A 23,284-nucleotide genomic window follows, 5' to 3' on the forward strand; every position below is an offset into this window, starting at 1 on the left:
TAAGAAACAAATAACTTAATTTTTGTACATAGAATCAAATTAATTTAAATATTTCTAGTTACAAATTTTAATTTTTTGATCCACTTCAGTATTTATTTTAATTTTAATTTTCGAATATTTTATTCACAAATATGAACAAATTTCATACGTAATTTTTTTTACTTAATGCTACACATCTTAAAACGAGACATTATGTTCACAATTTTATTTATTTTATGCGCTATTTCTGTGAAAAATCTATGACTAATTATCTTAGAAGTTAATGCACTTATCGCACAGAGACAAGAAGATTAAGGGCTGCCAACTCTCTGTAATTTATCGAAAGTCTGTTGAAATCAGCGTTGCCAACTCTACCAACTTTTAGGTAAATCTACCAACTTTGAATATTTTTAGAAAGTTGGTAGATTATCAACTTTGAGTAACTCAAATTAACTAGATCTAAGATTAGATCTACCAGCTTTTAAGCAGAAATCACTGAAAACTACCAACTTTTTAAATCATATCTACCACCGAGACAGATTTTGGGTTGGCAACGCTGGTAGAAATATACAAAAGTACACTCATACAAAGGAAAAACTAAACCAAACTGCATTGATTCATAGATAAAAATATGGTTGTGCTCGTTTATAATAACTATTTTTGAACATTAAAAACGTCGGTTTCATTCATGGAAATTTTTTAATCATTTAACCTAATTAATAAAATGCATTTATTTGAATTTTATACTCACGAGCATAGCCATTGCTTGAATAGTTTTTTTACAACGCCCGCTCGAGAAGTAGACTTTTCGAGCGCTGTATGTCACCTTCAAAATACACAATAATCGCATACTTAACTATATGTGTTTCATAAACGCACATGTTCGGTTATAGACTACATAACTGCACAGATTCCTAATACACTATACTACTATAAAATATAACCTCACGGATACTGTCTGTATTACGTTTCTCACTTTACTAGAAACTACTGACACGCCATCTGACGCCGCGATAATAACATGAAAATCATAATATACTAAATAATTTATGTTAATATTTTAACATAATTTATTTATACATAATAATTTTAACATAATTTACATTTAAAATAAGTAAATAAATCATTTCTCAAATTGATAAATTTCTCTCAAAGTCAACTTCCCGAGCGATTGTTGTAAAAAGTATTGAATGCTACTTGCGGAATAAGTAGCAAATATGACAGTCGTGATTACGGCATTCGCTCTAAGGTTATGAGACATTCTTATGAAGACTCGTGTGGTTGTCGCAACTCGCCTACGGCTCGTAGCGACATCTACCACACTCGTCTTCATAAGAATGTCCCATAACCTTACGCTCACGCCGCAACACCACGACTGTCAGATTATTTGCTACTTATCCCACATGTAGCATTAATAACTATAATTTAATAATTTAATATAATAATTATTAAACGTGTCTTAATACTCTTGCTTCAAGAATAATTAATTTCATTAGTTCCATAGTTTAATAAAAACAAAAAATTCCCGAATTCTCGATGGCAGCCAATGCAATTGTTACTTTTTGACAATAGTTTTAGATTCCGCATTTTTAAAGCATTTTAATTTACTAAAAATACATTTATAAATTAAAAAACTTACTGTACTTAAAGCAATAGCAAAAATTTTGCAATCATGATTTATATTAGACCAGTTTTTCGATAATTTAAAGCCCATTTTGTATTAAGGAAAATAATCTTAATTATAGTTATATCAAACCAAAGTAGCACTGAACAAGAGAGAGTGTAGATACGGATGCACATACAAATACATCATACATTCTCTCTTACTAGATGCCACTTTAGTTTGATAAAACTCTACTTATCCATAATTTATTATATTAATAAATATTTGAGCAATTGAACACTTTCTGGTCACAATTAAAATTTTGGTAATACGTACAGCCAAATTCACAATCTTCAGACACAAGTAGCGTATAGAGTTGGTAGGCAACTGTAGACTGACGTTCATTAAAGGTTAGAATCATAAACGCACAACTTAGGTCACGGTAAACAATCAGAGGCCATGTTGGTAGCTATAGAATATTATACTCTATGTTGGTAGTAGTGTGTCTGCCGCATTAATAAAGATTACACTTTTAATAAGGCAGCTAAATTTCAAGTCAAACAACTGCCAATTGATCCAATTTAATCGTAGTCTATTCAGAAGTATATGCAGCTAAATCTCATTTACTTTTATATTTCTTAACGGAGGCATTATAAAAATAAATTATTTACTACGTTCTAGTAGTTAAAGAAACGTTCTCTCTTTTCAAGGAATCATAAATAATAAATGTTAAATGATTATAATATGTGTAGTAAGTTTTAGAAAATGTTTGCTTCTTGCTAAAAACAATAATATTCACGAACCATTAATTGAACAATTTCTTCCCTAATTTTTGGCCAGAGTCTTTAACTTCACTCTTAGAGGCTGAGTTGCACCATTTGATATTAGTGCATTTCAGAGTTAATTCAATTATAAATTGAATTTGACTTTAAGTAGTTAGTGCTAACATCAGATGCTGCAATATAAAAATACCTCAAGTAAAATAAAAAATACAAAGTTTGAATGAAGGGATTAAATTCTTAAAAGGGGAAATAATATACTAGCCTTGCTATTTTTGTTGTGTTTTGAGCACAAATTAAATTCCCATAATGCTAAAAATAAATTTTGAAAAATTATTTACATTAGATTCAAAATATAACCTTTGGTAGATTTAATTTTGAAACTAAGTGCTTTCTTTTTCCAAACAATTTTTGGCAATTATAAAAAAATAATTTTATAATTTAATTGAATATTATAACTTTTGCACTGTAACTTCGTTTAACTTTTTCCTAATTTTTGTAACGCAAGCTATGCACACAGTTGTATGGAAAATTGAGAAATTATTTTTCAAACAATATTCAAAGACAATGTATAAAGAAACGACCTAACATATACAAAATCAATCAATTTTGAATACAAGTGGGTACATAACTGAAGAAAAGAAAACTCGAATCATTTAAGTTACTATTATTTCCGAGTCAGGACAGGATCCCTGTGAAAATATCTTTCCTTTTGTAAAAATAATCTTTCTAAAATTTTACAATTTTTACTCACTAAAACCTTTGACAATGTACTAACTGGGAGGGTCCACATAAGTCCATTCTCAAAAGGATATTTTTGCATGGGTTATAACAGCTGTTATCTCAATACTTATTTTTGAAAATTATTTATCTGATTTTATAATTAAAACCCCATAACTGCCATAAATATAATTATCAGCATTAAATGTTGTGACAATTTATAATTTTTATTTAAAAAAAAGAATTATTGTTCATTTTGTTTTATTGTTAAAATGTATACTGCCATTTTAATTTTTATAAAAAATAAAGTAATGATTAGTACATACCGCAATATTATTGACTATTTATACTTTTTTACCCAAATCTAGGAAAAACAAGTATTTTTTTGCCTCGAAGCTCATTTTGTTTCAAACAGCAAAGAAAAATTATTTTTCAAGTAACTATAAAAAGATAAAAGCCATCAAAGATTTGTTTTTATGTCTTTCTAGCATACAACTACAATAAAGTCATCATTACATCAGTATCATTCAGTATGAATTATCTAGTCGCCAGTTTGGTGACTGTTTGATGCTGCCAAATCAGAGACGAGTAGCATATCTCCCAAAATAATAATTACAATTAGTTAATTCTTAATGATAATAATCACTTAATTAATTCTTATTAATTAATTAATTATCTTTGATAATTTAATATTAACGTGTATCATAGTGTTATCTTCCTTTTATTGGCAGATAACACTTTGTATCACGAAATATAGAAATAAAAATTTCAAGTTTAGCCTCATCCGTCAATTGAAGGTTCTTGATCCGTGCCATCACTCTAAAACTTTCCATTCATGCTTTATTAATGAATATATTACAATTCGGTAAATTTAAACATCATCTGAATTGTTATCAAAAATATTTCCTGCAGGATTCTGATAAAAAATATTCAGTTAAATAAGTCATAAAAAATTAAATATTTTAAGGACATAATATATCTACAAAATATTTTTGAGAGTTATTAAAAATGCCAGCGGTTATCATACTTGCGGTTATATATATTGCCAAAAGTTTATAGGAATGTTGCGGCGATGTGGTGTCGTGGTTGAAAAAATTCTCCATAATACTGTGTATTCAACAAGATGTAAAGCATTGCGCCTAGTAGAAGAAGAGAGAAGTAAATTATGGTTACAGGTTGTCAGGGCGTAAGCGCAGGAAGACTATGAAAACTTGTTGTAGGCGTCATTTTATTTATAACATGAACTTTTTTCCTTAATCATTTTCAAAAATCATACATACACCTCCGACGATTCCAAGTATACCTTGTTAGCGTTTGCTTGCTTAGAAGTAGAGTTTGACATTTTTTATAAACACGGAGCGACTTATTGTAAAAAAAATCTTTACATGGATAAGACAGAAGTCACCAACACATTTTCTACAACGGCACTACATATCAGTTCCTCGAGTCCTCTCTCAATCTTCTTTCTTTCTCCATCCATATAATTAATTTAATTCAAAACATATATTGTTTTTTAAAAAAGGATGAAAATAATGACATAATTGACGGATATCTGAAGAACGCTGATAGGTAAGACCCCATTATTATTATAGTTTGTTTATTGCCCACAATGATATTATGTGCAAGTACCATATTATGCGCATGATAGTATGCGCAATTAAGCCAAAATAGCGAGAAACTTTTCCTAATTTACACCGACTAAATTATTTTCCATGCGGCAACTAGTGGTTTAAAATAAGACTACGATAACAGGCTGAAGCTGTAAGCTTAATAGGTCTCTAAAGAAGGTAGGTACTCTATTTTAAACTAAATATTCAGAGATATAAAATCAAAAATAGAATAAAAAACTTTTAAAGGTATACCCTTTCATCAAAACTCGGCATGTTTGTGTAGCGAAACCTTCCATATACTAAAAGCATATATTTCTGCTATCATCTTCCACGAGTAGTTCAGAGTTATTTAAGACAAAATGAATCATTACAGATATTTTTATAACACAAACTCAATAAGTGCAAAAAATGCAGGAAATGAGATATCCGTTGCCAACATATCGTAATTATTATACTAAATCATTCGAAAAATCAAGTTAGTAAAATAAATTTCCCAAAAATGTGTTTACGCGTATAAAATAGATAACTACTAGACAGCATTAAAATGGATAAAATTTAAACTGTTTGTCAAAATGACTAATGACGTTTAGCAGGTAATAAAGCAGTGATTTATGGAATAAGACCATGAACTTATACATTGCAACAGTATTGTTGTAAATTACTATAGTTTCTTACTATCCATCTATTTATTCAACGACGTCTACTGAAACCCAGTTTAAGCCTGTTGTCGTAACACAAATTGTCTACTGTTGATTAGGCACATTAACACTTTTTCACTTTTATCGAATTTAAGTAGTTTGCAGTAGTATTGCCATTAAATACAGCTTAAAAACATCTTAAAATTTTCAAAAAAGTTTTATGTGGAGCGTTCAAAAACAATGCAGGCTAAAATTTTTACATAGATTTTATTGAAATTTCGTTTGTTTGTATGACCAGGAAACAGACAGATAACCATATATCTTTTGGAAAATTTGAATTTTTTAAATCGTTTTGAGTAGTCAGTAAATTTATCTAAATTATAAGAAAGATCAAAATTACTACTAAAAATTCCAAAAAAGAGTATCACAATATGTTTTAATTGTCAAGGGCCTATTACATACTACTCATTGTAAAATAATTTTACCACTATCAATATCCTACAGGAAGCATTTCTGATAACAACTTCTGAGGCTGCATAATTATATATTCAAACGATGAATATTTATAAGAACATAAAGTTTTGCAAATGCGTTGTCTAGTCTCTCTTTGTGTAAGTGTTATCTAAATTCATTTAAAATACAAAAAATGAATTTAACACAATTTTTTAACGTAATTAGTGCAATTTTTTTAATTATCATTTGGCGTAAGTTTAAAAGATAATGTGTAATATAATGTGCAAATAAATTGTAGTGCTATTTTTAATTTTTTATATTGTTTTGATTATTTTATTTATAAAGGATATGAAGTTGTAACAAGTTTAACAACATTACGATGTCCAAAATTATCGATTAACAATGCAAATGTACGTTATGCTAAAAGAAATTCTGCTTCGGCAAGAATACGTTGCCATTCAACTCATTCATTAGTTGGAAATAATATTATTTATTGTTATCATGGACGTTGGGATGGAGATGTGCCAATTTGTGTTACAAAAAGTAAGTGTGCGTTTAAATTTTATTTCATATTTTAGTCGATATTAAGGATGTACGTGCGCCAGAATGACAAAATTTAAAAAATTGTTTCAGAACCAAAATGTAAAAGTATCGAATCGATACCAAATGGTCATATATTTATGCCGTCGAAATATAACAATGCAGTTGTATCATTTTCTTGTAATAGCGGATATAAATTGGTAGGCGCAGATACGATTTATTGTACAACAACCAAATGGAATACAATTTTGCCGCAATGTATCAGTAAGTTATAGCATTCATTTTTCTAATTAGAAATTTTCTTCAAACAAAACATTTTCCCCATCTTTTGGATGAAAAAAAAGGTACCAAAATAATCAGAGGAATTTTGTGAACACGATGCATCCAAAAACATCCGGGTACCTATGAGTCCGTCCAAAAATGTACCTTAGAATTATACCAATATCATTTTGTTTTTTTTGTCTAGAATCCGATGAAAAAAATATGGAAACAAGTTGTAATTTTGAATCGCCATATTTATGTGGATGGACCCAAGATATAAATCATGATTTTGATTGGCGACGAGAAAATTTTCTAAATACATCAGGCATTTTTTCGTATAAACCAAATTATGATCACACATATGGTAAAAGTAATGTTGGATATTACATGTACATTGAGACAGTGGATGCGCAGCCTGGTGACACAGCACGATTATTTTCACCTTTATATAATATTGAGAATTTCACATGTTTTGAATTTTATTATAATATGTATGGATCAAAAGATGGTACATTACAAGTATACTTACGATTAGAATCACAAAATGTTGAGAAAATCAAACCAATCTATACTGTGGATCAGCATCCACATCATGTGGATGAATGGCATCGAGCAATTATTCAATTACCAAACATAACTGAATCATTTCAGGTAAGTCACGTTTTAATGAAAAAACTTTACCAATTTCCCAAAAATGCTTTACTCAAGAGCAATGTGAAAAAATAATACTTTTAATTGTATCTATGTGATTATCATTTTAAAATTTACTTTCTGAATTTAGAATTCCATTAGCTTAGAAATTTGGAGGGCTTTACTCAATGGTATTTTTTTCCCATAGATTATAATTGAAGGCATAAGAGGTTATAGTTTTGAAAGTAACATAGCAATTGACGATGTAAAATTACTAACCAGCTGTTATGAAGAAGATGATTATACCACAGGTGAAACTAGGTAAATAATTTACACCTTAAAGGGAAGTGTGTTATAATTTAGTAAAACAAATTATTTGCAGTACGGACATCTACGATGGCTTAACTTGTGCAGGACGATGTGATGCAACTGAACCAAAAGAAAGAGAAAAATGTCAATGCCATTCCAATTGTTTGGAATCAAATGATTGTTGCCCGGATTATTTTCATATTTGTATGATTATTGACGGTAAGAAAATACAATTTAAATTATAAAAGCAGAATTGCCGAGACGGACCCGAGTTAGATTTCAATAATATTATGCTAGTATTTTTCATATTTATTTGTTGATATACTAGGGATAAAAACAACCCCTATTTGTTTTACTTTGACGAACTTTATAAGGACAGTCAGATCACGCTATTATAAATATCCCACTCTCTTCCAAAAAGACTTTACAACATTACTTGTATAATTTTTCATTACAAGAACATTGCTAGATTGCTGAGCCCATTTTTCTTAAATCCAGCACTTCTCTTCGTATTGTTTCATCGAAGAGTCTTTTTCTTTCATTCGTACCAAGAATAAACTTTAAACAAATTTTTTTCCTTACTTGCAACTAATAAAACTTGATAAAAATGTCTTTACCAGAATCAACCCCGACCGAAGAAAATATAGACCAATCAACTACATATTTTTGGACTGTGAGTACTAAGATTTTCACAATAACAACACCATCCACAACAACATCTACTCCAACAACCTTATCTAAATCCCAAACAACGAAAATAGTGCCTCCCAAAGCAACTAGCACAACTAAATCTCAAACAACCAACCTCAAACCTCAAACAACTCCTGTTGTGCGTCCAAAAACTTCAACATCACCGCCAAAACGTCAAACAACAATGCAAACTACAATCATCAATAGAAAATCATCAACAGCCAAATCTTCACCAGCAAAACCATCAACAACAAAACTATCCTCTACAACCGTTATGAATGATATGGGTATAATTCCAAAACGGTTTGATCCTGAAGATGAACCAAAAATCGACTACGAATCACAAGCGCAAGAAGTTATAATTGAACCAGAAACATCATATCATTGGTATATTATAATATTTGTAAGCTCCGTGTGTTCTATCATTTTAATTGCAGTTGTTATAAGATATATGAGAAATTTGAAAACAGAATCGAAGAAAAATGAAAATTGGAACGAATCAGCAACAGATGTCCGATATTTAACTTCAGATGAAATATTAAACTTTACTTTGGCTACTCCATCAAAAGAATCAGATTTGTTGTTGGAAAATTCTTAAGCTTTATATCAATCCAAGTCCTTACTCTATCAATGATTGAACTTTCTTTCTGTATATAATCTTGATGAAATATTTTCTTTACATGAACATTTGAACAAGTATATTATTCTCTAAGGACGTTCATAGAAAGACTATTTCGGGTTCTGTTTCAGTTGTACAGACTCACTTGAATGAAATCGTATGTGCATTATTACAACTTTAATTCACAGCACAAAACTCTTTTAGCATTTTCTCCATTGCTAAACTTAAGTCTCTTTCTAAAATTTTAGATTGTTTTACATTTGGTTGTACATATTTAAATATTTTATGTAATGATTCTATTTCCATTAATATGAATAAAGAAAATATTAGTTTTTTTACAATAAATAAATTTTACTTGATGATATTAACCACCTCCTCACCCACCCTTACAGCATTCTTTACAAGGTTCGACCAAAAATGAGAATGAATCTTTAGCTCGAAAATTAAGCTAGCACTTTGTTTTGGTAGCTAATTGCTTGCATTAAAATTATTTTTTATAAAAATTTATCGATTAACGATTCTAAAAAAAAATTGTATTCTATTTCAAAAAAAATTATGTTAACTTTACTTTCTGCTATAATTATTTATTGGAATAAATTTTTCCAAAGTAGGAAATCTATAATAGATAACAGGTCTTTAGGATTAGCTAAGAAAACCACGAATATCTATCATATTTCGAAATTAATTTTCCAATTTTTTAACCACAGCATTAATACTGAAATTCCCGAAGATATTTTTATTTAAATGATAACTAAAAATTAATAAAAAACCACGATAATACAAATATTAATACAAGCATTTTGTCTCTAAGCGAATTTTTAAAACTTAAGTTCAAGGTTAATAATTTAATTCCAAATAATATTATGTATCGTAAAAAAATGTTAGATATCTTTCCTGTATAACTGGAAAATTTTATCAGATTTACTAGTTTTAATACTTCACGTTCAATTTCATTTTATGGTGATTACTTACTTGAATGTTTATAATAATAAATGATGAAATAATTAGAATGTGAGAAACAAGCTGATGTTTCTTTCGTGTTGTTTTCAATCACTAGTAATGTCAAAAACAACGACTAGCAAGTATCTAGGTTATAAAACAATTGTTTGAAAATTTTTAATCGTATGGCTCTAATTTTATGTAAGTTTCATATTATATCAAATTAAATTTCATGAAATCAACAATAATTAAAAACAAACCAAGATCTCAATAACACAAATTCCAATACTTTATTCGATTAGGTAGCCTTATGTACACGGAAAATCTTTTAAAAAGAATTTTATTCAGTTAGAAATAATTATTATTAATTAGTTAAGATTAAGATAGTTAATTAAGGGAACTCGTCACTTCTCAAGTTCCCACTCAAGGCAATTTCATCGATAAAATTGCCCTAACCTAAAAATGACAAACTGTCAAAGTATTTATATCCCTACTCTACTATGGTTTATAAATTATAGTTCTAGACATTTTCTAGATGTCACTTATAAATTTAAAATAAATTTTAAATTTTCCCATTTTTATTCTGGTGGAATGGAAACCTAGGGTAATGCCACTATTTTCAAGCAAATAAGTTTGGTATCTATGTTAATGTAAAAGCTATATAGCCAATCACACAGGCTTACGATCAGATTGTTGTATATGGCTTAATCAAAAATTAAGTTTAAAATAACTAGTATTGGCTTAGCTCTCTATGGAAATCTTGTCTCTGGCTATCTTTCTATGGGAGTCTTCAGTTAACTATCTTCTTATGTAAAGTAAACAAAAATTCCATTTTAAAAATTCCAGTTATTTTGTTATCTTTGACTTCTTACGTAAAAAGTTGGCTATTGTAAGTTTAAAAAGCTTTTCCCTGTCTAACTGTGATTGGTTGAAATTAATTCCGACGGAATTGGCATATCAAATTAAGGGTCGTTAGTTTTTCCTGTTCGATTTCTATTCATAAGCTAACTAACATTCTTCGTCGCGGCCCGAGAAACTTTTAATAATGTTTTAATTAATAAGAATATTAATTATTTTTACTTGCATTGGAAAAATGTCCTCCAAAGACTAATTTCACCATTTCGTGAGCAGTTTTTGCTCTGCGTTGATTATGTCAGTAAGAAAAAAGCCGCATATATACATAGAAGACATACCTATTTGAAATTTTATAATCTCAGTAAAAAGGAACCATTAATTGGCATGATTCTTAGTTTCTTAGATTCTATGTTTGATGAAAATATCATATCTTTTTAGTCATTTAGTCATTTAAAGATCATTACTCTCTTTTCCTAATTGGTGTACACATCTAGGCTATACAAGAATCCCGGAGGTACAGGACCGTTATGTTAATCATTTCCATTTAAATTTATATACCTATAGATTGTTTATAATTATACTTAAGCAAAACAGGAAAGAGGAAAAATATTTGTATTTAACGAGTGTCCTATACCATTTACAAATTTATTGTTTTACGTGTGGGTTTTTTATAAATTTGTAAAATTCCCTCTTGTTATCATAAATATAAAAGATGTAATTGTTCGTATTTGATTTGCATAAGATGATAAATAGATAATCCTTATCTAAATAAATATTTAAAATATTTAAACTCAAAAATTTTTTTCAAGGATTCATTTCGTTAATAAATTTATTCAGATATTTATAATTAAAAAATCTCTTCTAGAATAATTTTTAGAAAACGTATTGTTTTTTAAAATGTCTCCATCGAAAAATGCTCAATTTAAGTTTGCTATTGATCGTGGTGGTACATTTACGGATATTTATGCAAAATGTCCAAATGGAAAAATTCGTGTTATGAAATTATTATCAGTTGATCCACAAAATTATAACGATGCACCAACGGAAGGAATCCGGCGAATTTTAGCAGAAGTATAAAATACAATATATTAATGTAGCTATAACATTTACGCATTTAATTTTTTTCATAGGAAAGTGGAGAATGTATGGATGGAAATGGTAAAATAAATACTTCCAAGATTGAATGGATACGCATGGGAACGACAGTAGCAACTAACGCTCTGTTAGAGCGCAAAGGAGAACGAATGGCTTTAATTATTAACAAAGGGTTTAAAGATTTATTATTTATTGGAAATCAAGCAAGGCCAGAAATTTTCGCACTGGTAATAATGATAATTTATTTCACAAATATTAAGAAAATATCAATTCATATTCTATTATTTTTTATAGAATATTCAAACCCCGGATATTTTATATGAAAAAGTGATTGAAGTAAATTGTCGGGTTGTCCCGGCACAAAAAAATAAATGCCTCTTAGATCAAAATGTTAAAAAATGGAGATGTGTTGAAGCAACCACAAAAGAAGAAATTTTTATTATTGATGAATTAAATATTGATGTCGTAACCAGACAATTGAAAGAATTAAAAGAAGAAGGTTTCCAAAGTATTGCAGTTGTTTTAGCTCATAGTTATATGTTTCATGATCATGAATTAACAATTGGAGAGATAGCGAAAAATTTAGGTTTGTATTATTCTTTTAGAATTTCTTTATTTTAACGAGAATTTTTGGTATTTGAAATGAAGCCCATAAAAATAAAGATATTATATGTGGAAATTAATTAAATATAATTATTTTCTCAAGAAATTCTTATGTGTTGACGTCACTGCCGTTTGAATTTATAGTTCTGAAAAACGATTTCCAATAGGGCTTTTCATTTTAAAATCACGATTCACATTTGTTTCGTACTAAATGATTTATAACCAATGTGATAAAATGAATAACAAATATCTTCTTTCTTAGTCCTACTTATTGCTGTCAGTACGAAAAAATAAACTCTGCACTTGCGCTTATGATATGATGAAAAGGCCTATTGTAAAATTACATGAAAAATCAATTCAATAAACAAATTTAATAAGACACAAATTAATTATTATTGCAGGATTTTTAAATGTATCATTAAGTCATCAAGTTATGCCAATGATACGAATGGTGCCAAGAGGATTTACAGCCTGCGCGGATGCATATTTAACTCCGCACATTCAAAAATATCTTCAAAGTTTTGCTTCCGGTTTCAAAGATAACTTAAAAGGTGTAAATGTTCTTTTTATGCAGTCCGATGGCGGTTTAACACCAATGAATCAGTAAGTTATTGCAAGATTTTTAGGGAACGTATACAAGTATTGAAGACCTTTTTAAATTTAAATATAGATTCAATGGTTCGCGAGCAGTTTTATCTGGACCTGCAGGAGGTGTTGTAGGCTATGCTGTTACAACATACAATGAAAATAATCAACAACCTGTTATTGGTAATTGATTTATACCTGCAAATTATTAACTTTAAATCTGAGCTAAATTAAAATGACTTGACAATTAAAGGTTTTGATATGGGAGGAACTTCTACGGATGTTAGTCGGTATGCAGGGACTTATGAACATGTTTATGAAAGTACCACAGCTGGTGTAACTATACAAAGCCCACAATTAGATGTAAATACTGTCGCTGCTGGAGGAGGCTCTATGTTATTTTTTAGGTTGAGTATTCAATATTTTTCAGTAGTAGTAGTTAATTCTTATTAATCAATAAAATTTTTTATTAGATCTGGTTTGTTTGTGGTTGGACCTGAATCTGCTGGAGCACATCCCGGACCCACTTGCTACAAGAAAAACGGTCCTTTAACAGTTACCGATGCTAATCTTATCCTAGGTCGTCTATTACCACAATATTTTCCAAAAATATTTGGTCCAAATGAAAATGAACCGTTGGATAAAAATGCAGCTTTATTGAAATTTAATGAATTGATTAACGAAATCAATCAATATTTGAAATCAGAAAATGTACGACTTGAAAGTTTTGAGTTAATGTAAGGTTAAAATTTTAATGTACTTTCGTTTATAGAAATCAGAAATGAGCTTAGAAGAAATCGCAATGGGCTTTATTCGTGTGGCAAATGAAGCAATGTGTCGCCCAATTCGTGCGTTAACTCAAGCTAAAGGATATGATACTAGAAATCATATTCTTGCCTGTTTTGGAGGTGCTGGTGGTCAACATGCTTGTGCTATTGCAAAATCTTTGGGAATGTCTACCGTCTTTGTACATAAATATGCAGGTTTGTGTTCCTTTAGCCACGCTAACGTGATTATCTGACATCATATTACGGTCACGAGAAAATAGAAATATCGTCTGTGGATAATATTATGTCAAATATTTCAAACATACATATGACTTTTTATGATGTCATATTTAAGTCATGTGCTCACAGAGATCCCCAAACAAAACATGTTTTTCTTTTTATAGGAATTTTATCAGCATATGGAATGGCTTTAGCTGATGTAGTAGAAGAGGCACAAGAACCATCTGCCTTTAATTACACAATCGAAAATTTTGAATACTTTATTAAACGTATTCAACATTTAAGCAATGTGTGCATTGAAAAATTAGAGAAACAAGGATTTACTCGTGATTTAATTGTTCTCGAACCTTATTTACATTTAAGGTAAGAGCAAAAGTTTCAGAATCTTCGTAATATGTACAAATACCTTTTTATATAACTAGTTGCAAAATGAACGTGTTTTTTGCACTAGATTTGGATCCAACAAATCATGTGCAAAAAACATTCTATTTTGCATCGTTTACAAGATATTTTATAAGTCAGTAAAGAAAAATATATTCCTCTTATAGATATGATGGTACAGATTGTGCATTAATGTGTACTCCCCAAAAACAGGATCCCAATTATGTTCCAGATTTTAATGATTTCAAACAAGTTTTCCTTGATCGATATCAAAATGAATTTGGATTTGTATTATCTGAAAGAAATATTATTGTTGATGATATTCGTGTAAGAGGTATCGGTAAAACTTCAATATTAGATGAAAATCAGTTAGAATTGAGCCAAGCAGAACCAGTTATCGAGCATGTGAGTATTAGATATATTTAAACGATTGTGTATTTTTAATACCCCGCGTGGATTTTATCTAGGGGAATAACGAACGATATCACAATAGCCGCCGTTTTTTATCCAAGTGTTTATATTTTACTCGAACATACTCTTACAATTATCTTATTTGAAATCATCCAATAATTGATAGGAGCTTACTTTTGTCCAACACACTCAGCCTGTATAAATAATCACCTAATTTAATTCGTCAACTTTAAGCCGTTCTTTTCTGTTTCTAGACTACAAACATATTCTTTGATACGAAATATGAAACAACAAATGTGTATTTACTGAAAAATTTATGTAGTGGACAAACGATACATGGCCCTGCTATAATTATGGATAATTTGAGCACAATATTAATTGAACCGAATTGTACAGCTGTTATTACAAAATATGGAGATATTAAAATTACAATTGGTAGCGATAAAACACAAAAAATTGGCACTGAATGGGATTCAATTCAATTAAGTATATTTAGTCATCGTTTCATGAGCATAGCGGAACAAATGGGAAGGTAAAATATTCAAATAAAAAAAATATTTTTTTAGTTTTTCCAAATGAGGCACAAAATGTATTTCATTTGCTAATATTAAGTGCGTATCAATAGAGCTAGGATAGAATATTTTTAATAAAAATTCTCTAGGCGATACTTTACAAACTTTTTTTCAATCTATTCACGTTTTATTCGAGATACCACACAAATCGCTTCGAAATAAGATATTTATTCCTACATAATTTTAGGCGATATCCCCAAAACTGTGTACTAAATGGTTAAATAACCTGATTTTTTGGTCCAAAATAACCCTATATACCAAGTTTCATCAAATTCCGAAACAAAAAATTATTTTATGATTTTCTCGATTTGAAGTTCAATGAAATTAATAAATTTGTTTTCCTTTAAGGATTTTACAAAGGACATCAATTTCAACAAATATTAAAGAACGTTTGGATTTTTCATGTGCATTATTTGGGCCCGATGGAGGTCTTGTCTCAAATGCTCCTCATATACCTGTTCACTTAGGTGCTATGCAAGAAACTGTTCAATATCAATTACAAGTCTTCGGAAATGATGACAGCGATGGATTACACAATGGTGATGTGATTTTAAGCAATCATCCTAAAGCTGGTGGCTCACATTTACCAGATTTAACAGTGATTACACCAGTATTTTATGGGTAAAATATTTTTTTAAATTAGATTTAACGTATTTTTAAAATTAATAAATCTCTTAAGACCTTGCAATCCCTTCTGAAACAAGTCACAATAAAGTGGAAAATTTTCGTAAGTATATCTCAAGAAAATGGATTTTACTGTTTTTAGAAACATTGAAAAGCCTGTGTTCTTCGTCGCAAGTCGAGGACATCATGCAGATATTGGTGGTATCACACCTGGTTCAATGCCACCTCATTCTACATCATTATCACAAGAAGGCGCTAGTTTTAAAAGTTTTAAAATCGTTGACCGTGGTGTTTTTAAGGAAAAGGAATTAATTGATGAATTAATGAAACCTGGTTTAATTGAGGGATGTTCTGGATCCAGAAATATTTCCGACAATATATCTGATTTAAAAGCACAAATTGCTGCCAATAAAAAAGTAAGTACTTTGGTTTTCTATATATTATGTTGAAATTCTTCATGATAGCAGTACCCCAGTATACATTCCAATTATTATTATTTTATTACTACTCTGCAATTTTCATTTCTAATTATTTCATAAAAAAATAAAAATCGGAAGCTCTGCTAAACATAGACAATCTTAAATGTTTGTAAATATTAGGACAGTTTGTATCTATATGCTTGTAATTTTAAAATTTCTCTTTGGATTCGAATAGGCCTTTTCACCGATTCACTTTTGTTTCCGGCTGTTACGCAAATTATTCCTGTTTAAAATTCAAATATATTTTATTTTCGTCAAACGACGATTTGAAAATGGCCTATTTGCAGTTTTCCAATAACTTGAAAAAGGTGAACTTTTAGTTCAGTAAAATAATACATTGTGGTGTGCAAAAGGTCGGGTAGTTTTGATTTTTGGATATGTTGTTAGTGTTGAGCCCATGACTTAAAATCCAAGTTTTCCACCTCGGGGTGCCAAGGCGCGCCGCGGGGCGCGCCACTTTTTAATGAAATATCGAAAATTTGACCATTCCTAAGTGAAATCTCGCGAACGGTTTATTTTACAGAAAATATTATTTTAATAAATTAAAGGGTAATAAATTTGTGACAGTTTAAGCCCAACACCAGGTTTGTAGCGTAAATAATGGCTGAAATACAAACCTTCAAAATAAACCAATTTTTCAAAGATTTGTGAAAATCGTGATTTTTTAAAAATATTTCCACAATATAATTGTTTAAATCAAACGCCGTATAAATTAATTGTGTTTGTTAGTTTATTTGCTATAAAAGAATAAAAGAAAGTATTAATAAAATTATGAAAGAAAGAATGAAAAGTGTGTTTGTAGGAGTTATATATTAACATTTTTTTATCAATGAATGTCCTATTTAGTTAAAACAATACAGTACACTTTGGAAGTATTTGTTACAAATAACGATAACAGTATCTATTTAAAGTTTTCGCATTTTTGATGGGCCAGGATGGAAATGCTCAAGCTCTGCCTGATGCTCCTTGTTCTCTTCATCCAGTGGAAAATTTAACTCTCCTATATCTTCATGTTTAGAGTTATTTATTGACGCCAGCATGTCGTCTTCGTCTTCAAAGCTCCCCTCAAACGGATTTATTTCCGAAACGTTTTCGCAAGATTCTCCTAGAGAACAGGTGCATAGAGAAGAACATATAAGACCAGCTTTACGGCAACCACATGAGTTCTTGCACGCTTTCTTACAATTGCAAGATATCATTTTAAGAAGGGATTCAGGAGCTGCATCTCTGTCAATTTTGAGGGGAGAGAGCCCAAATCTGGTAGATACCCAGCCCCATTCAAGAGGGTTTTTCTCTTGACCTAGCCACTTCTGTATCTTAAAAATGATACTTTTAAGCAATAACCATGCACCAACATTCAGATCATTTTAAACAACAAATCTGACAATAACATGACAATAGAATTAATTTGTTTTTACTAAACTACTAACACTCAGCTGATCAATTAATAATGCAGGTTTACCAACCTATATCATTGATCCCAATTATCTTAGTTAATTTATTTTGAAGATCTATAATTCAGCCATTATTTACGCTACAAACCTGGTGTTGGGCTTAAACTGCCACAAATTTATTACCCTTTAATTTATTAAAATAATATTTTCTGTAAAATAAACCGTTCGCGAGATTTCACTTAGGAATGGTCAAATTTTCGATATTTCATTAAAAAGTGGCGTGCCCCGCGGCGCGCCTTGGCACCCCGAGGTGGAAAACTTGGATTTTAAGTCATGGGCTCAACACTAACAACATATCCAAAAATCAAAACTACCCGACCTTTTGCACAGCAACCCCATATTTTCATACATATTTACTGGATTATTTACAATGCCCATAAACACCTAAAGTAGCTTTACTTGGTTCAAAAAATTCACATTTGACCGTTTCTGTCAAGGGTATTCGTGATATTAATTTATAAGCTTTTCTGAACAAGAATTAATTGACAATAAGCGGTCCTCATATTTTGCACACTCAATTCCATCCAGCGCCTCCACTATTAGATATCATATTTAGAGGAAAAAAACTGCGTGCAAACCATTTTTTTAGTAATTCCAGAATACACGTATTGAGAACTCAAATATTAATTTCTTATCGAATATAGGGTATCGCTTTGGTATGCGAATTGATTGATATGTATGGATTGAATGTAGTCCAGGCATATATGGATTATATTCAAGAAAATGCAGAAATAGCTGTACGAAATATGTTACGTGAAATTGGAAAGAAAACTTATAGTACAAATCAAACTACGACATTACAAGCTATAGATTATCTTGACGATGGTTCACCGATTCAGCTGAAAGTTAATATAAATATTGAAGAGGGTTCAGCAGTGTGTGATTTCACGTAAGTATTTCTCTCTCCAATTACTATTATTTACTCGGAATTTATTTTAAAAGGCTGTATAGCTAAACGGAATCTTCCCATGTTTAAAGAATAAAATAATTGACATCAAGAAGTTATTATCCACTGAATCTAAAAATACTCAAAAATAAATTATTTTTCTAGGGGTTCTGGATACGAAGTTTGGGGTAATTGTAATGCTCCAAAAGCTATTACTTTATCAGCACTGATATATTGTTTACGATGTATGGTTGGCCATGATGTTCCTTTAAATCAAGTAAGTGAATTTTTTAGCTCAACTCCAGTGCAGTAGAAGTAGATATATCGAAAATCAGTTTTTTAGCGGGGTCCTATAGGCGCACCCAGATTTTGACCCAAGGGGACAACTACCTTAGCCTACCTGTCCCCTTCGCAACGCCTATACGAGATTCTTCATTTGAAAATTTTTCGGAATGAAATATTTTTGTAAGCAAATAACTTTGTTCATTTTTCTGTAGGGCTGTTTGAAACCAGTTCAAGTAATAATTCCAAAAGGTAGTATATTAGATCCAAGTGACGATGCAGCTGTTGTAGGAGGAAACGTACAAACGTCACAGCGAATAGTCGATGTTGTTTTAAAGGCATTTAATGTTTGTGCGGCATCGCAAGGGTGTATGAACAATATAACATTCGGTGAAGATACTTGGGGATATTATGAAACTGTTGCTGGAGGCAGTGGTGCAGTATGTATTCAAATTTGGAAGTCACTAATATCACATAATTCTATTTGTGAGCCTCGATAGACAAATTAGAAAGTGAATCGAGCTAACACAAATGGAATTGTGTCATTTGTGTGATTATTGCAAATCTGAAGTATTTATAAAAATAATTTTAGGGTCCAAATTGGCACGGACGAGGTGGCGTACATACACACATGACAAATACAAGAATTACAGACGCAGAAATATTAGAACGGCGTTATCCTGTAATTTTAAAACATTTCTCACTTCGAGAAAATTCTGGCGGAAATGGCCTCTATAAAGGCGGTGATGGTGTAGTCCGTGAATTAATATTCCGCCGAATTATAACTATTTCAATCTTAACAGAACGGCGAGTTTTTCAACCATATGGTTTAGAAGGTTAACTTTTTTTTCTACTATTTCGTTGCAAAAAATTTACTTTTGCCTTGTTCTTTTTAGGCGGAGAAAATGGAGAACGTGGAGTTAATTTACTTTTAAAAGAAAATGGCAGGATAGTTAATTTAGGTCCAAAAAATGCTATAACTGCACAACCTGGGGTAAGTTCTTATTTTAAAGAGACAAAATATCTAAATACAAAAATTTGGTGTCATACCTTCAATAAGATGGTATCTACTCTAGATAGTGTTTCTTTGTCTAGATTTTTAAAGTAATCGTTAACAGTTTATTTACATTTTTTTACAGGATACATTTAGGTTATTGACTCCGGGTGGAGGTGGTTATGGAAAAGTTTCAGATGTGAAACCATTTACCACAGTTGAAAAAACGATTGGAAAAGTATTTACTGAACGAGGAAGTGTTCTTGAATATCGCCGAGCACAAGAATCTGTATAAATTTGTTGTTAATTTTTACTTTAAAATGTTGTTGAATAAATGAATATTTTTATATTTCATGTTTTTACTATAATTTTAACCATTAACAAATGACAAGTGAAATTTACAAAATTTAGAAACTCTCGGCAAATGCAATTTTTTCTTGTAGCTATCTCCGAACTAACTATTCATTAAATTACCTTTTAAATACAAACACACACATAGCGGCAAACTTAGAACATCACTTTTTTTGCGCCGCAGGTTAATAATGTGCTATGAATTCGATGAAAGAACTTAACATATTAGAAATATGTCTTATATGAAAGTCGATCTAATTTCGTCTCCTGTACTAAAATTTAAAAAAAATTAAAAAAGTATGGTAAACTATATTGAATTTTATTTAACTTATTACAATACGGTTAATAGCATTTATGAAAAAAAATACGGCACGTCGTCAGTGAATATCGTGACAATTTACGCCTACCTTCAATTTTTTTAACGACTTTTTTTTGCTTATGGTACAATTACACATAACAAAATAGCACATTTGATAAACTGCGAGAATGGATAAACTTAAAAGATAAGGGGCATGTATCTTGAAATATGACTTAGTATCTGAAACAAAGTATTAAATTATTTATTCACATGTACATTATAATGTACGAAACGCATGCGCAGCTTAAATATTTTATTTTAGCGCGCATTAAATCAGTAACATCAGTATCTTAAAGCTTGCTTAAAGTCTAAAAAGTGTTTTGATTGGCAAAATACTAATTTTGTTCAAAACAAAATTTTTTTGTTTTAAAAATCGTTCTAGAATGTGTTGTAATAAAAAAAGATAAAATATTTCTTAGCACCCAAATAAAAACTAATTGATTTGATCTACCTTCTCTTCCAAAGAAAAATTTTTGTATAGATTTAAAACATCGGTACCTGTAAATATCGATTACACACCAACTGGTATTGGCTGTTGATTCAACAGCATCCCCCATAACCACCATATCCATGCCCATATCCATGATAAGGTGAATAACCGCAGCCACCACCGTATCCACAACCAGTTGAACAAGGATCACAATAACAATACGAAGAGTATCCACGTTTGTAACAAGAGTCTACTCCATAACACATGGGTGAATACGCATAATATCTGGATCTTCGAGACCAAGTCCTATATGGATATCTTAACGAAAATTGATATCTGTCTCTATAGATTGGACCACATCTACTAAGTCTATGCCCTGATATACTAAAAATACACATTTCTGTATTTCAATTTTAATTTTAAATTGAGAACCTTTCTTTGTGAAACAAGATATGATATAATTGTGGTTTTCGTGTTGTTAAATTCTTAGAAACTTCTTCAAAATATGCATGAGTACGCTGACTGCCTTCGATGAACTCTTCTAAAAATCCCAAACTCCCTCATTTCAAGAGAACGCATGCGCTAATTTTAGTTGTCCTATATAGATACAATTCTACATTTGCGCAGACTGTATTTGGGTTAATTTTTCATAATTGACCAAAACAAGTATCCAGTTAAATTATCAAACCAATTATAAAAAATTCCAAATGTATCTTCTGCAAGGCGAATTCTCAGTTTTGATAACATGATTAATTTATACATTATATCTTATTAGAACTTTATTTAATAATCACAGAGGTTGGACTAGCTATTTTACATTATATAGATATAAAACATAACTATTTAACATTTTTTCTGAGATAGAATGATTTTAAACACGAAAATTATCATTAGAAATAAAAGTGATTGCGCGTCATTTTCCACGTTTCATTAACGCAAAAAAATAGAAAAAAAATGGACGTAGTATCCATGCTTGTGTTGGTGTAGATAGAAGTGTTATATCGAAAGTTTCTACGGTGTCGATTACTCAATATGACATCTTTTTGCTGGTAGACTATCATTTTCCTGTTACAAAATTAGGAGATTAAACAAACGTAATTGAATTATTTTGTTTTATGGTAATATACTTTTAAGTTCAAGGGACAAACGGTATGAAACCTATCGCACCAAGATTTCATTTTCGAGTTTTTGTGGTTTTGTCACTTCTTTGTTTATTTATCTAGTGACAGACTATTTACATCTGATAGGATGGATATTTTATAAAGATTTTGACAGAATAAAACCTATCAAAAATCGAATACGGTGTATTAACCTGACTTAATTTTGTACACTTTATGAAATTCGAAAAAATAAATTCGAATTTTTGTACTCATTTTTGGCCGATTATCAAATATTTACCCATTTAATTTCTTTCGTGCAATTCACAGTTTGCGCAAGTGCAAGCTTTTAATGGTATCTTTGCGAATGTGTATCTTTATAAATAGAGCTGAAGAAAATGCAAAACAATTATTGGGGCCCGATAACATACCGATATCCATAACACCCGCCATAACCTCCATAGCCACCATAACCGCCATAACCCCCATAGCCGCCATATCCGCCATAGCCGCCATAACCCCCATAGCCGCCATAACCACAGCCCCCATAATATGGTACACACGACATCCCGAGTTTTAAATTTTGTAAATTTTTTTATATCTTTTTTAAAATAATTTTTCTAAAATTGGTTTTGTACTTAAAATTTTGGTGACAATTTTTTTGGGTGTTTTTTTGTATACTGATTTATTTGTTTCAAGTTGCCATAGACTACTACGGTATATCTAATAGTTCTCGGCCAACTTAGAAATCAAGAGTTGACTCTTGGATCATTGAAACGATACAAAATTAATTTAAGGCCGAAAATACACATTCTTTTACATACATCCTGAGATAAATTTAACCAAATTATATGCCAATGCCAACTATAATAACGTCAATTCATATCTTTGTCCACAAAGCTAAAGAAAATGCCAAACGTTTACTTACTTATAGCCGTAACATAATCCGTCATATGGTACACACGACATTTTTGAAACTTTTGTTAATTTTTTAAAATAATTTTTCTAAATTTTATTTTTATTTTATACTTTAAATTTTATTCACAAATT

At 30.2% G+C, this 23,284-nt stretch overlaps 3 protein-coding genes across 6 annotated transcripts; 2 read left to right on the top strand and 1 right to left on the bottom strand.

Annotated features, from left to right (window-relative positions):
- The first annotated feature begins 5,993 nt into the window (after nucleotides 1–5,993).
- On the top strand, nucleotides 5,994–9,095 carry LOC123305990 (MAM and LDL-receptor class A domain-containing protein 2-like). Its single transcript, XM_044887840.1, has 7 exons — nucleotides 5,994–6,033; nucleotides 6,128–6,325; nucleotides 6,416–6,586; nucleotides 6,789–7,234; nucleotides 7,422–7,534; nucleotides 7,596–7,741; nucleotides 8,143–9,095. Exons 3-7 carry the CDS (start codon nucleotides 6,463–6,465, stop codon nucleotides 8,808–8,810), a joined length of 1,497 nt encoding a protein of 498 aa, XP_044743775.1. The 5' UTR covers nucleotides 5,994–6,033; nucleotides 6,128–6,325; nucleotides 6,416–6,462; the 3' UTR covers nucleotides 8,811–9,095.
- Nucleotides 9,096–9,875: 780 nt separating this feature from the next.
- LOC123305979 (5-oxoprolinase) lies at nucleotides 9,876–20,326 on the top strand. Its single transcript, XM_044887823.1, has 20 exons — nucleotides 9,876–9,971; nucleotides 11,491–11,696; nucleotides 11,756–11,947; nucleotides 12,015–12,306; nucleotides 12,725–12,926; nucleotides 12,994–13,091; nucleotides 13,162–13,315; nucleotides 13,382–13,619; nucleotides 13,681–13,891; nucleotides 14,080–14,278; nucleotides 14,464–14,701; nucleotides 14,962–15,239; nucleotides 15,628–15,900; nucleotides 16,046–16,319; nucleotides 18,481–18,725; nucleotides 18,888–18,999; nucleotides 19,220–19,444; nucleotides 19,597–19,840; nucleotides 19,901–19,998; nucleotides 20,144–20,326. The coding sequence occupies exons 2-20, from the start codon at nucleotides 11,523–11,525 to the stop codon at nucleotides 20,291–20,293; spliced, it is 3,897 nt and encodes a 1,298-aa protein (XP_044743758.1). The 5' UTR covers nucleotides 9,876–9,971; nucleotides 11,491–11,522; the 3' UTR covers nucleotides 20,294–20,326.
- Nucleotides 20,327–20,694: 368 nt separating this feature from the next.
- On the bottom strand, nucleotides 20,695–23,284 carry LOC123306004 (prisilkin-39-like). Of its 4 annotated transcripts, none has more exons than XM_044887867.1 (3): nucleotides 23,163–23,284; nucleotides 21,206–21,521; nucleotides 20,695–20,887 (listed from the first exon to the last, which is right to left on the bottom strand). In XM_044887867.1, the coding sequence occupies exons 1-2, from the start codon at nucleotides 23,201–23,203 to the stop codon at nucleotides 21,248–21,250; spliced, it is 315 nt and encodes a 104-aa protein (XP_044743802.1). In that variant the 5' UTR covers nucleotides 23,204–23,284; the 3' UTR covers nucleotides 20,695–20,887; nucleotides 21,206–21,247. The 4 variants fall into 4 exon arrangements, 3 of the variants coding, with proteins under 3 accessions (XP_044743802.1, XP_044743801.1, XP_044743800.1); XM_044887866.1 differs by lacking the exon at nucleotides 23,163–23,284 and adding an exon at nucleotides 22,666–22,889 and having other exon boundaries at nucleotides 21,206–21,443; XM_044887865.1 differs by lacking the exon at nucleotides 23,163–23,284 and adding an exon at nucleotides 22,666–22,888 and having other exon boundaries at nucleotides 21,206–21,455.

The sequence above is a fragment of the Chrysoperla carnea genome, chromosome 1 (assembly GCF_905475395.1).
Source record: "Chrysoperla carnea chromosome 1, inChrCarn1.1, whole genome shotgun sequence".
NCBI classification, from domain to species: Eukaryota; Metazoa; Arthropoda; class Insecta; order Neuroptera; family Chrysopidae; genus Chrysoperla; species Chrysoperla carnea.